Source organism: Opisthocomus hoazin, chromosome 12, assembly GCF_030867145.1.
Source record: "Opisthocomus hoazin isolate bOpiHoa1 chromosome 12, bOpiHoa1.hap1, whole genome shotgun sequence".
Lineage (NCBI taxonomy): Eukaryota > Metazoa > Chordata > Aves > Opisthocomiformes > Opisthocomidae > Opisthocomus > Opisthocomus hoazin.
The window spans coordinates 23,965,526-23,980,071 of NC_134425.1; the positions used below are offsets into that span (position 1 = coordinate 23,965,526).

At 53.9% G+C, this 14,546-nt stretch overlaps 1 protein-coding gene across 3 annotated transcripts in view; it reads right to left on the reverse strand.

The window, feature by feature from the left end:
• The window catches only part of NECAB2 (N-terminal EF-hand calcium binding protein 2), a 92,766-nt gene that overhangs the window by 3,312 nt on the left and 74,908 nt on the right, over positions 1 to 14,546 (reverse strand). For 2 of the 3 annotated variants that reach the window (XM_075433718.1, XM_075433720.1), the window contains 2 exons: positions 4,080 to 4,252; positions 151 to 269 (listed from right to left, as the gene is read on the reverse strand). In XM_075433718.1, coding sequence (XP_075289833.1) covers positions 151 to 269; positions 4,080 to 4,252 — 292 coding nt within the window. The remainder of the gene's footprint in view (positions 1 to 150; positions 270 to 4,079; positions 4,253 to 14,546) is intronic. The other variant, XM_075433719.1, reaches the window with a different exon arrangement.

Consider the following 14,546-nt stretch of genomic DNA (forward strand, 5'->3'; position numbering starts at 1 on the left):
ATGGAGCGAGAGGCACCCCCCAAGAGCCCCTCTGCCCTCCGGGGAAGCCGAGCATCGCCTCTGTGCTGCCGCTGGAACCACAGCTCCCTTCCCTGAGCACCCTGGGCCAGCCCCGGCTGCCAGCACAGCCGGGAAGCAGCCACCGCTTACCAGTCTGGAAGCTCTTCCCATGCTCCCTGGGGACCATCCGGCTGGTGGGAGAGTAGCTGGGCACAGGGCTGTCATACCAGGTGTCCATCAGACCATGGCCAGCCTTGCTGGGGTAGTGCCTGCAACCAGAGAGCACAGGGGCTGTCAGGGAGGACAGGGCTGGGCATGCACAGCACAGCGTGAACCAGCCCCGGAGGGACCAACGTTGGAGCATCCTTTTTGGCAGCTCTGCTGCAGATGCCAGACCCCTTGGTCCAGAGGGATCTGGACAGGCTGGATTGATGGGCTGAGGTCAACTGTACGAGGTTCAACAAGGCCAAGTGCCGGGTCCTGCACTTGGGTCACAGCAACCCCATGCAACACTCCAGGCTGCATGGAGAGCTGCCCAGCGGAGAAGGACCTGGGGTTGCTGGTCGACAGCCGGCTGAACACGAGCCAGTGGTGTGCCCAGGTGGCCAAGGAGTCCAATGCCATCCTGGCTTGGATCAGGAATGGTGTGGCCAGCAGGAGCAGGGAGGGGATCGGGCCCCTGTACTCAGCACTGGTGAGGCCGCACCTCGAGTGCTGTGTTCAGTTCTGGGCCCCTCACTACAAGAAGGACATTGAGGGGCTGGAGCGTGTCCAGAGAAGGGCTGCGAGGCTGGGGAGGGGCTGGAGAACAAGTCTGATGAGGAGCGGCTGAGGGAGCTGAGGCTGTTCCGTCTGGAGAAGAGGAGGCTGAGGGGGGACCTCATCGCTCTCTACAAATGCCTGACAGGAGAGTGTAATGAGGCGGGTGTTGAGTCTCTTCTCCCAAGTAACCAGCGACAGGATGAGAGGCAATGGCTTCAAGTTGCGTCAGGGGAGCTTTAGATTGGAGATTAGGAAAAATTTCTTTCCTGAAAGAGTGATCAGGCATTGAACAGCCTGCCCAGGGCAGTGGGGGAGTCCTCGTCCCTGGAGGGGTTCAAAAAACGTGTAGCTGTGGCATTTCAGAAGATGGTTTAGCAGGCATGGTGGGGTTGGCTTGATGGTTGGACTTGATGATCTTAGAGGTCTTTTCCAACCTTAGCAATTCTATGATTCTGTGATTCTCCCCTAGACAGACACCAGCACTGGGCATTCAGGTTGCTGTCACACAGGCAGCACACAGGCTGCCCATGCCTGAGCTGCTGCCCATGAGCAGGGAAAGCCTGGCAGCCTAGCTGTGTGTCCCACCAACCATCTCTCCTGGAGGACAGCGACAAATCTACTGTACCATCTCCTCCACCTTGCTTCTTCCTCTGGGGCGACAAAGCTCGTTTGATCTGGCTTGTCCTGCAGCACCTCTTGGAGAAAAGGATCTTGCGAGAGCAGGTCCACGCCAGCTGCCTGAGGATGGAGGTGCCTGGGAGCCCTGTCTCCTCTTGGCATCTCTCGCCAGCTGTGAGGCTCCTGCCTGGAGACAACACGCCCAGCACCAGGAGCAACATCCAGGCTGTTGTCCCCCCAGATCAGCTTGTGTGGTCCTGGCCATGCACACAGGAACGTGACAAACCGGTCACAGAGAGCGTCCCTACAATAAGCAAGGGAGAACAGTGATAAAGGTGGCAGGAAGATCCCCTTTGCAAGCGAGCGGCTGTGCACTAATCCCACCGCCAGTGCTGAATAATCCTCCGTCAATAGGCAGGAAATTAGGTGAGAACAGACAGAGATTTCTTTTTAATCACAGTTTAATGAGGTGTCTCAGGCCTGGAAGCTCTGCTCTCGCACTTCCTTTTACAGCCCTTTATTTCGCTGCTTTTTAGGCCATCACTTTGTCTTCATGCAGATGTGTAAGATCATTTTTTTTGCGTGTTTTGTTTTTTTTTTTTTTGGCTATTCGCACCACAAGAAAACCACTATAATACTCCTCATTATGAACCAGGCCTACACATCCACAAATAAAAGCCAGCAATGTCTTTGATGGGCTCTAATTGCTCAGTCTCACGTTGGGTTCGTTTCCTCTTCATTGTTTCCCAGGATCTTTTACTTTTTGCATGTTTGGTACAAGGTTTGCTGCAGGCCGGTGGATTCCTTCCAAAATGGGGAGAAGAAAGGAATGTGGGGTGATGAAACCCAGGGCGTTTCTCCTATGAAAGCTGGTGAGATGTCACCTGAGCTGCCGAGGGTCTCACTGTGTCCCAGGCAGCAATGCCTCCTGCAAGACCAGCCCACCGCTGCTGATGTTAAAACTCAAAACACCAAGACCTCGTGGACATGAAGCGTTCAGGCACGCTGGCCGTCGTGGTGTCTCAGCGGGGAGCTGGGATTTTTGCTCTCTGTGGTCCATGTGCCTCGGCCGCCTCTGCCTGCCCGTGGCCCGAGGGAGCCAAGGCATCCTCCCGAGCATCCTGCGGCCGCTGGGTTTGCAGGCATGGCGGGAGACGGATCCGCGTCATGAGCACCTCATGAACGGTTTCCGTGGTAACCGGTCTGGGTGACAGCTGGGGACAACGGTACTCCTGGGAGGTGGGTGACACTGCGACGCCAAGGGGGCTGTGCTGAGGTCTGGGCTGTGCTCCCAGGTACCCCTTGTATTTCAGCCCTGGCAGCGCTTGAGAAATCTCAAAACCACCTCCTCCACCTTCTCCAAGCTCGGTAGCGTGTGCCAGGCTGCTGGGACGGGGACAGTCCCCTACGTGTGGGACCCAAGGGTGGTGGTACATGTTCTCAGTGCACGAGCAGCTTTGTCCCCTGTGGAGGACGTCACCCGCCGGGCACCGTGGTCGGAGGGACAGCATCCTTGGCACGGGAAGCCGTCCTCTGCAGGCTGTCCCAAGCACACCCAGACACAGCCACCTTGCCACTGGTGCCAGTGTTTTGCCCGGGATGGGACCAGTGGTTCACAGAATCACAGAATCACAGAATCACAGAATGGTCGGGGTTGGAAGGGACCTCTGTGGGTCACCCAGTCCAACCCCCTGCCAAAGCAGGGTCACCCAGAGCAGGCTGCACAGCACCGCGTCCAGGTGGGGTTTGAATATCTCCAGAGAAGGAGACTCCACAACCTCCCTGGGCAGCCTGGGCCAGGGCTCCGTCACCCTCAGAGGGAAGAAGTTCTTCCTCATGTTCAGCTGGAACTTCCTCTGCTTCAGTTTGTGCCCATTGCCCCTTGTCCTGTCACTGGGCACCACTGAAAAGAGTCTGGCCCCATCCTCCTGACACCCACCCTGCAGATATTTGGAGGCATTTCTAAGGTCCCCTCTGAGCCTTCTCTTCTCCAGGCTGAACAAGCCCAGCTCCCTCAGCCTCTCCTCGTAGGAGAGATGTTTCAGTCCCCTCACCATCCTCGCAGCCCTCCGCTGGACTCTCTCCAGTAGCTCCTCATCTTTCTTGAGCTGGGGAGCCCAGCACTGAACACAGCACTGCAGATGGGGCCTCACCAGGGCATTGTAGAGGAGGAGGAGAACCTCCCTCGACCTGCTGGCCACACTCGTCCTGATGCACCCCAGGATCCTATTTGCTTTCTTGGCAGGCAGGCCACGCTGCTGGCTCTTGTTCAACCTGCTGTCCACCAGCACTCCCACGTCACTCTCCACAGAGCTGCTCTCCAGCAGGTCAGCCCCAGCCTGTACTGGTGCATGGGGTTGTTCCTCCCCAGGTGCAGGACCCTGCACTTGTAGCACCATGCAGCTGGTGCCACCCAGCCCAGCCCTGGGTTGTGGCCCCCCTCTCGTGTCCCCTCCTGCACCGCTCGCAGATGGAGGGATCAAGCAGGACCCTTCAGGCTGTGGGAAAGGCAGGGACAGGGAGGACAAAGCAGCAGAGGAAAGCCCCGAGGACTCTCAGGAAGGCAGGAAGGGAGGCAAAGAGAAAGGTGGCCGATGGCCCGGCTCCCCTCCACTCCCGCACGCCACCTGCTGAATTTTCCCTCGCCATGCGAAGGCGTCCTCTGCCTCTCCCTCCACCCCCCCGGCACCAAAACCAACCGGGAAGCCAAGAGGAGGGCAGGAGGTGCTGCAGACCTGGTAGGGTTGGTTTGCTCGTCGATGGCATCCACGGCGCTCTCCACAGAGCTCAGCAGGGACTGGGTCTGGTTCGCCGTCTCCTTGAGCAGGAAGCGGGTCACGAACTGGTCCACGTTGCTGCCGCTCTCGTACACCTGCCGAGGCAGACAGCGAGCGCGGTGAGACCCAACGCTGACCGCCCAGCGCCCACGGGCACCCCGGCTGGTGCAGCATCCCTCCAACATCCCGTGCGCAAGATGGTCCCCTCCGTGACCCAACTGGAGGGGCCACAGGAGGAAGGGGCACGCGCTGTCCCACCCCACGGGAAGCAGATAGACCTCCAGCATCCATGGGTCACCCAGCATAATGCCCCTCCAGCATCGATCGTCTCTGGGAGAGACTTAAAGAGGTTGTGGTGAGAGGGAGCGAGGCACATCAGCATTGCTGTATCTATCTATAAAGAGATTTTTAAATTTATCTATATTATCATCTATATATTATCTCTATTTATCTATAAGTAAAGCAATTTAACGAGGCAATTACTCAAAGTCCATAGCTGCTCTCCTTACCATGACCTTAAATTACGTCACTATTGTCTTGCAAGGGGAGAGCCAGCGGGTGCAGGCATGGAATGTGGCCCCCCCTGAGATTTGGAGAGCCCCGCTCCGGGAGCTTCAGCACATTACGCAGTCCATAACGGTGCGGCCAACCCAGCGCTAAAGTAAAAACGGTTTGGGACGATGAGCACGGCTCTCACCAGGGAACCACAAGCTGAAGATGCCTTCAAGCCAGTGGCAGAAAGCTCTGGCAGCCACCACTCAGTGTCCCCCCCATCCCACGTGGTGAGACAAACGCCTCAGCGTATTTCATCATTAGGACTTTTTTTCTGAAGAGGGAGAAGGAGAAAGCTCTGGCCGTTTGGGGCTGGAGGTGGGATGGAGACGGCCGGCGGAGCAGGAATGCCTTCAGCCGGAGGCAGGCTGCTCCGAGGGAGCTGTGGCGGAGAAGCACGAGCTGCTCGAGCCACAGAAGCTCCAGGGGTAATCCAAACCCTCCCAAGACAGAAAATAATAAAATGTTTTAACAGCACAACCAATCTGCTTAAAGCACCCAGGGCCCCTTCCCCAGCACACCTTCCTGCGCCCTGCCCACGGCGTGGTCCTGCTTCTCCACCTCCCGCCAGCCACCGGCAGAGGCAGGACACTGACACAACTGGACCAGCACTGGTACCACCAGACCAACACCAGCACAACCAGTCCAACGCTGGCCCAACCAGCCCAGCATTGGCCCAACACCACTCCATTCACTTCAACACCAGCCCAACTGGTCTGACCCCAGCTGAAATGGACCAAGCCCAGCCCAGTCAGGCAACTGGCCACACCAGGTCTGGCTGAAGACAACCAGCATCAGAGCTGAAAAAATTTGCAGTGAAAGAAACGGCTTCTCTAAACCCAAACTCGCCAGCATCCTTTTTCCTCCGGACTCCCTCCAACCCCTCAGTGCCTGCTGGGACAGCCATGTGGAAACCCTCCCAGGCAGCCCTTCCCCATGTGCCAGCACCTCCCGGCACGCAGCTTCTCCGGGACTCACAACTTCTTGGCACCAGGAGATGGGGACGGATGCTCCTGGCTCCCTGCATGCAACTGGCAATGACCAGACTTGGGGGTGAGGATGGAATGGTCCCAACACCACCAGCCATCTGAGCACGCAGTGGCACAACACCACTCACGTTATTCTTGGTTTATGGTGAAGTGATTAACAAGGATTACTTCCATGGCAACCAGAGCAGCTCCACGAGAACCCAGAGGACCTTTATCTCATATTTGAAATCATAAAGAAGAATGAGCTGAAGAAAAAGACATCTGGGGAAAGTGGTTGCAGAGCTGATTTCTCACCCCTGATTTGGTAGGGGAGCACAAGTTTCTCGGCAGTTTCTTGAGCACCCTACTAGTGCGGTGGTGGATGACTTCTCCTAACACACAAACCTTGCTCCTCTCCCTGTCCCAGTGATGGCGTTTCTGCGTGGAAGGGAAGGTGACGCTGCAGCAAACTGCCGTGCAATGTGCCGTACTCGTGCTCTCTGGCAGCCGCCCGCTGCAGCACCCATGGGTGGCAGGGAGGGAGGTGTGAGGAGGGCAGGGACCGGTGTGCTGCATCGCTCCTTCACCGGCACAGCCCGTCCCAGGACACCAGTCAAAGGGAGACGGGAGCGGCCCAGGGCGCTCCAGGGGCTGCAGCAGATCTGCATGAGGACCAAGCATGGGGAAGATCCTCCGGTTTGGGAGATGTACTCGGCAGCGCACGTGGGACCCTGCCGCCTTTGGAGCCTTTCTTCAAGCAGTACCACGTGCCCCTCTCCAGCCCCAATGCTCCCCAGCACAGCACAGTGCACTCCACCAGCATCACCAGTACCTGACAGCCAGATGAGAGGGAAGAAAGCCGGCATCGCTGTGGGATACGGGCAGACGTGTCAGAAGACCGGGCAGGAAAGGGTGGGGATCTCCCCGGCCAGGGATCAGCAAAGCCTCAGAAGCGCAACCCTTAACACTGAGCGATCAACTCTGAGTTATCTCCTTCCTCCATGGCCTGGAGATGTTTGAAAACAAGGTCAGCCAGCTTTGAAAAATCCACTTGCCTGCTGGTTGTTAGCACAGAGATCCATAATGCCCTGAAACCAAGCGCAGCCGGCGCGACACCGTATGAACGGGCACGGGACGAGGAGCGCAATGGAGCGGTGTCCGTATTGGGCTTGCCTTGAGACCACCTCTGCCTCGACGGGGGGAACAGAAGATCGATGTCTTCCTCGCTCTCCCACTTCAGAATTCTGCCTTATTTTAGCAGGGTGCAGAGCAGTGGGTGACGCGCCACAAAAGCACGCAGCCTCCCAGGGCTGGCTGCACTCCCCTGCCTGCCACGGAGCGATTGCTGCTGGGCTTCCGCACGCCGAGTCCTTACCCCTGGGACGTGGCCCTACCATGCCGAGCTTGGGCATCTCCTGCCAAGGCCTGCACAGTTTTCACTCGCTCCACGCGGGCAGGGAGCTGGATGAATCGTAGAATCATAGGTTGGAAAAGACCTCTAAGACCATCAAGTCCAACCATCACCCCAACCCCACCACGCCTGCTGAACCATGTCCCCAAGGGCCACATCCACACGTTTTCTGAACCCCTCCAGGGATGGGGACTCCCCCACTGCCCTGGGCAGCCTGGGCCAGTGCCTGAAAAGCCAGGCTGGGACCACGGATGCGGCAGCTGGTGGAGCACCACACCAAGGCCCCTCCGTGGGAGGCACGGGCACCGCAGCGAGACAAATAAACAGCGAGAGACCCAAGGTAGTGATGTGAAAACATTTGTTGAGCATTTGGATTGGGAGAAAAAACTTGAATACAGTCACAAATATTCCTGGATAGCTGGGCTATCTCTGTTCTCCATAGAAAAATACCCACAACTCACCCACAAGGCGCAATGTACACTACTGATGTGTGTGTATTCTTTCCAAGCACCGCATTGTACATATAGAGACAGGCACACACATCACACCTGGACAATTCTGTGCACACAGTGTTTTAAACTCCCCGTTCAAGTCCCTTGCCCTGCACCTTCCTCTGCTGGCAGGCTTTGGAAAGAGCCCCACACTGGGCTCGCTCACCCAGGCGATACTTTTACCATTTAATACATCTTCCACTCTCCACACACTGGCTAAGGAGGGTGTATTAAATCGATAAATCTCCTTGGCAAAGACGTACCTTTGCATCTGGGATCTGAAATGATTTCTTCCGTAGCTGCCCACCCTCCAAGGCTGCTCCCCTCGCGCACGCCCCTGCCTGCAACCCGCAGCCTGCCCGTAATGAAGGCACAGATATGTTAATCAGGAGCTCAAACGGGCTCTGCTATAATTACAGCTAGATTTTGATTAACTCTTGCACCCAGCCCTGCTCTGATTGCCGATCTGCTTGCTGCCTCATGCAGGGTGGCTGTTCCCGTGGGCTGGGGGCTGTGTTCCTCCTCCTGGATTGAACACCGACCTGCAGGCCCCCGGGACCTGCCGCCGCTCAACACAGAGATGTGCGCGCTCCTTCGAGCAGCTGACTGGATTGCTCTTTTAATTAAGAGCGCTGGTTTTCTGGGACACAATTTACCCTGCCAAGCAAGCTGGACGCATGCATGGGGCTGGCTGGAGCTGGGGGCCGCACCCTGGTCCTTGTGCTCCAAGACCCCCACTGCTGCTCCAAGCACAACTGCACTGCAAAGACAGAGTAATTCCCCATTAATTTCCCTTTCCAGTGTGATCTTGAACACCACTGCCTTGTCCTCTTCTCCGAAAGTCATCCAAACCACGTGGCAAATCCCCCATGGATTCTCCGAGCCCATCGGCTGATTTCACACTTGATCCGTGCTGTTTATCACTTCTGGAGGCACAAAGGATGCGCTGCTGCTTTTCCGTTTCAATCCACGCATCAAATAAATGGGGTAACGTGCTGCTATTTACGTCCACCTTTCTGCTGCTCTCCAAGCCTCTACAGCCTGTCTCCTGCAAACGCCATGCACGAACTCCCTAACCAGCCCTTCCCATGCCTCGTGTGAACAGATCACTCTCCCTAACATGGGAGCCTGCTCCCTTCAGAAAATCATATTTATGAAGGCACGGGCTATGCCGAGTGCTGCCTGATCACGCGAACTGACTCCGGGTGTTAGAAGATAAGGCTGCAAGGGTATGTGTACTTAAATGTCTGGATTTTATTACCTCATTACAGCCTATAAACTTGGTTCAGCTTTAGGAAAAACCACACAGGTGATTTCTACGTTCATTTAAATCAGCTTCACTCCCTACATCGAGGTGCTCTGGACAGATGGGTGTTGGGTACAGAGCTACTCCAGCCACTGCAGAGGAATATTGGGGTGTCCGTGAAGATCTGACGCTTTTTGGCAGGCCAGTAAGTCAAACAGTTCTGAAATTCAAACGACGGTGTGGGGAGTTTCCCCCACTTAGCTAACCCTGGCTGCTTCCCAACCCAGCTGTGACATCTGCCCTCAGGAGCTGGGTCGGAAACGCAGGTGCTCAGAGGCTTTTCAGCGATCCCTCGGGCTCTCCTCTAGCAAAAGTCTTCTTTGGTGTTGCAAACAGAAGTCATCAAGAAGCCCAGATCCAAAGGAGTCCTTCCCATCACCTTATTAAAACATTTGTCAGTCTGTCCTAGGGAGATTTAATGAGGTTTGGTCTTATTAACTCCACCCTGAAGAGTTATTTCCTCTTTGCTGTGCTTAAGAAGTTAAAATATTTATGGAGACAATATAATTGCAGCTCAATGCAGTCGTTTTGTGCCAGAAGCTCTTGGAAGGGCACATCTCCAAGCCACTCTTTTCCATCCAGCTGGTCCTTTAGTTCAAGGCGAGAAAGACTTTGGCATCACAAACACTACGCGGCCGCAGAGTGTTTCGCTGGCAAGCCTTGGTTAAGGAAGGAGCATGGTGGCTGCCAAAGAGGCAGAGGAGGGTGAAAAAAGGCATCTCTCTCGGCCACATCCCCAGCCACCCGGCCTTGATGTCTGCAGCTGCAAAAGGGTGGCTGCATGCATCTGCAGCGAGAAGCATACGTAAAAGCCTCGTTGAAAGGATGGCCTTGAGATGTCTGCAGGGCCCAGCTCTCAGGAGAGCCTTGGAAGGCATCACCCTTTGACAAACTTGGGCATGAGCCAGAGACGTTGAAAAATAAGAGAAGGAAGGAGTGGGAAATGGACAATTTGCTTTAGCCACAGGTAACTGTGGAAATATTGCCAAGTGCTGGGTCCCCATGTCAGTTGGCTGAGGTCCAAGCCCTAAATCCCACCCCTCTCTTCAGATCACAGCCTTTTTACGTCTCCCTTTTTTTATGCACCTCCCCATGCACAGCGGGTGCAGACGTCGGGGCACAAGCTGCTCAAAGTCCTGCCACGGTTCATCCAGCTTTCAATTCCCATATGCGCTGGTTCCAAATCTGCCCAAATTCCAGAACAGATTAATGAAAATGCCCTTGGGGTGTGTTAGCTGTGCAATTCACAGCTGGGATCGTGATGCCGTTGAGCGCTCGGACTTGCGAGCACTGACCTCGAGCATCCATCACCAGGCGTGGCAAACTGGTGCCTAAATGTGGATTCTCACGGCTGTGTTCCTGGGGGTATCAAACGGCTGAAAAAGGAGATTTTTGATGCTGTTGAGCATCTCAAAGCTTCTTTGCTGGCATTTTTAAAGGTCACTATTTAGCTCGATAAGACTACAGGATGTAAAATATAAATGACGGTGTGCCACCCAGACTCGGAGACCACCCCCAGAGACAGCCCCACTCCTTCCCTTTGCCTTGCAGCGCTGTAGCCTGACCAGCGAGCCTTTCCAGCACTGATCTCAGCGAGACCGGCCAAATTGGCTGGCATTTACCAAGCCCGGGGACACTGACAGCTTCTCCAATTGTTATTAACTCCAACCACCGCTGAAGCACACCCACAGAGCGATGGCACCAAACCAAGGAGGCTTTTCAGATGGAAACCAAAGCCGGTGCTGTTTCACCTACACTTTTCCTCCAGCTGGAAAAAACAAGCCCAACAACAAACCCATTGCCATGCCATGAAACACCCCTGTCAAACCTCATCCCGGGCTGACAGAAAGGTTATCTTCCACCCACTCACCCCTTTAACAACCAGGCATGTGTTGCTCTGTAACCTCCGAGTGGCTGATTTAAATCCGTTGCTCATAATTGCCTGTTTTCTTCCAAGAGATATTTTCTTATAATTAGAATAACACTCAGACCTTCGCCTCGCTCCTTTCCCTCCCCCTGACTCTTAAATCCCTTCAAAAGCGGAGACCCAAAACTGATTGCCTGGCACATAATCAGAAGAAGAAACCTGAAGAGAACTGACACTTAAATAGTTGATAAATGAAAGCATTAACATATGAAAGACCCTCAGCCTTCCCAAAATGGCTTTGAAAAAACAAATGAGACACCTGTTCAGATAAAAAAAATGATGATGGCATCACATGGTTTTTAAAAGTCTTTTGCTATAAAACCCTCCTCGGACCCTTCTCGGCTCATGTTTGCCTTGTCTGGTCCTGAAGGTCTCCTGCCATGGACCCTTCCCAAGCAATCTGTTCTGGTACTTCCTTCTCCTCTTTCTTAGAAAATCTCCTTGCTGCAACAGCTGCGTGAATGCCAAGGGCAGGTAGCTGCTGGCCCACGCACGCACTATACGGTGCGCACCCTGAGGTCACCCATGGATCAAGAGGCATATGGCATTTTTGCACCCTGTCCCCTCAAACAGCAGGCAAAGAACAGACTTGGAAACGACGCGTGGCCTCCTCCTTCTGAACACCCTGGCTATAATTAGCCTTTCCCTTCACACAAGTTCCTAATTAGCTGTCTCCAGTATCCACAAGACCATAAATTAATATGTATTTTCTTTCAATGTTCTGAGGAAAGTATGGATTTTGTTTTCCAAACAGGACCTACTCAAAAGACCCTGCAGATGTAACGACGTGGGATGGTCAAGCTGCTGAAGGCTCAGCCTGGTTGCGCCAGCTGGTGCTGTGTTGACTTGGTCCCTGCCTTTCCTTTTGGTGACTCCTTCAAAGCTGCTCTCAGGCTAGTTAGCAAGATGTTTGGTTGGATTCATTCCCTTCACCATACAATTTATCTAATCACAGAAGCAATAGCTTTAAAACAGGAGGGGGAAGGAGGAAGACTATGTCCTACGGGAGGTCCACGAGAGCTGGAGTCAGGGCAGCATGAGCAGGACCTCCAGGGAAGATGCTCCTTCTCAGAGCGAGAAAAGAGACATGAATTTTGCAGCGACAGACAAGCTGAAGAGCAGTGAATAAACTGCAGTGAATAAATCATCATCTAAAAATAAGCTCCAAGAGAGACCTTCCAGATCTCCCTGCCAGCCCCGCTGTGCTCCCCAGCAGTCTACCAGCCTGACTGGATCTCACACACAGTTGGGGCTGGCAAGGAAATCACTCCGGATGGCATTGCACGGAGAATTAGTTTTCTTGTCTGGAGTCTGAACAGAAAAGTTGGGTAAAATTCAGTTCTTGCAGAACTGGAGTAGCACTTGTTGCTTTAATTTGTGGTGCAATATTTTTTAAAATTAATTTTGAAGAAGAGTTGCAGAAATGCTTTCTGAGAAGCTAAACAAATACACCTTGTTTCCTTTTAGACTGTTCTTGAAATAGAGTCCTATAACTTCTCCAGAAATCTTCACAATTTTTTTTGCTATGGAAATTGATACTGAAATTGTTCAGCATTTCTGACTAGACATGTTTCATTCAAAATATATGGAAAGATGACTCAGCCTTTACCAATTTTCTGCCCCAGTCCCACTCCTTTCTGTTTTTATCCAGAACCATTCACCACGAATACACCTTTAACTGTGTTACAGGAGTGTACAAAAACATCACCCATCCTAAGAAAAAAGGAGCTAACAATCCTTAAACCGTCTCCCTCCCCATCAGGGCGGACCATCTACACTGCTGCGGTGAGGATAGATGATGCTCTGATCCCCCCAGAAGAGGCAAACTCATCCCAGGAAAGGGCCATTTGAGTAAATGTCCAGATCCCTAGAGCAGACCCAAATGCTTCTGAGGCAGAAGACCACGACAAGGTGGGCAGGATCTCCTGGGGTTCAGCCAGGTACAGGGTACCAGGACATAAGCTCTTCCTGTGTTCAGCAGCAAGGAAGCCAGAGAAGTGCTTCACCGAAGGAGACCCTGAGGTATGGTAGGGTACAAATTCTCCCAGGAGGAAAGATGGAGCAACAGATATACTGCACTGCAGTGGTACCCCCTGGGCTTCAAGCCCAGACCAGGAGAATCATAGAATCGTTAAGGCTGGAAAAGACCTCTAAGACCATCAAGTCCAACTGTTCAACCCACCACCACCACGCCTGCTAAACCGTCTCCTCAAGTGCCACATCCACACATTTTTTGAACCACTCCGGGGATGGGCACTCCACCACTGCCCTGGGCAGCCTGGGCCAATGCCTCATCACTCTGTCAGTAAAGAAATTTTTCCTCCTATTCAATCTAAATCTCCCCTGACACAACCTGAGGCAATTGCCTCTCGTCCTATCGCTCGTTGCTTGGGACACCAACCCCCGCCTCACTATACCCTCCTGTCAGGCAGTCATAGAGAGCAATAAGTTCCCCCCTCATCCTCCTCTTCTCCAGACTGAACAGCCCCAGCTCCCTCAGCTGCTCCTCATCAGACTTGCTCTCCAGACCCTTCTCCAGCCTCGCAGCCCTTCTCTGGCCATGCTCCAGCCCCTCCACGTCCTTCTTGTAGTGAGGGGCCCAACACTGAACACAGCACTTGAGGTGTGGCCTCACCAGTGCCAGTACAGGGGCACAATCTCCTCCCTGCTCCTGCTGGCCACAACATTCCTGATACAAGCCAGGATGCCATTGGCCTTCTTGGCCACCTGGGCACACTGATGGATAAGGAGGCCAAAGGCATCCTGGCTTCAGAGCTCAGCTGATGCTCATGTAACCACCACGGCTTGGTGCAAGCCAGGTTGGGACCAGACCATGACATCTATGGGAAGCCCCAAGCAGCTCATGCTGCTCGTCTCGGCATTACCCAGAGCTGCTACCACCATGTTGCTGTTACACCCTGCCACGGGACAGCCTCCTGCTGCAGCAAACCACTGCTCCAGGGGCCTCAGATGACCTCGATGTGAGCACCAAGTTTGTTTGGCAGAGCAGGAGAAAAACCTGCTCAAGTAAAATGAAAGGACGAGATAAAGGATTAGCTGGAGGGTGGGAGGAAAACATTATTTTTAAGGATTATTTCTACTGACTATTATATATCAAGGTGTCATCATTCAAAAATGAGCAATATCATATTTGGCAGGCTTAATTTTGGCAGGTAAGAATGCAAATGAGAGCACTCTGTATTGCTGATCTGGACTGTGCTACTAAGCAAAAGAACCCCATCCATCATTTTTAGCATCCAAGACTGGTGGCAGACGGTGCTCGCTCTGGGGCTGTACCTGAGCTGATCCTCTGCAGTGTGCTGCTGGTGGCTGGAAGCCGGCGGAGACCCATGGCCACGCCGGCACCAGCAGCGGGGAGAGGAGATCTGCAGCCCCGGCCCTTGCCGCAGTAGAGTGGCGCAGCCTTTCCCGGCACCGTGTTCCTGAGCACCAGAGGGATCAGCCCTATTTCACTTCAGTGTGCACGTGGGGCGTTGTTACAATTTCAGTTCCAGCTTCGGGCAGTTTTTCTTTCCTAGCACTTCCCTTCCAACTGGGACAGGCCACGTGCCAAGGACAGCCACCTTCCTGGACCCGTCTGGTGGCCAACAGGACCTTCTCCAGGAAGAAGCGATTTGACCTTACATCTGAGCGGCTTCGTCCTTGAGGGCATTCTTCACTCAGTGTTTTTGGGACTTCTTTGCAGTTTGCTTTTAACCTTTGCCTCACTGCTA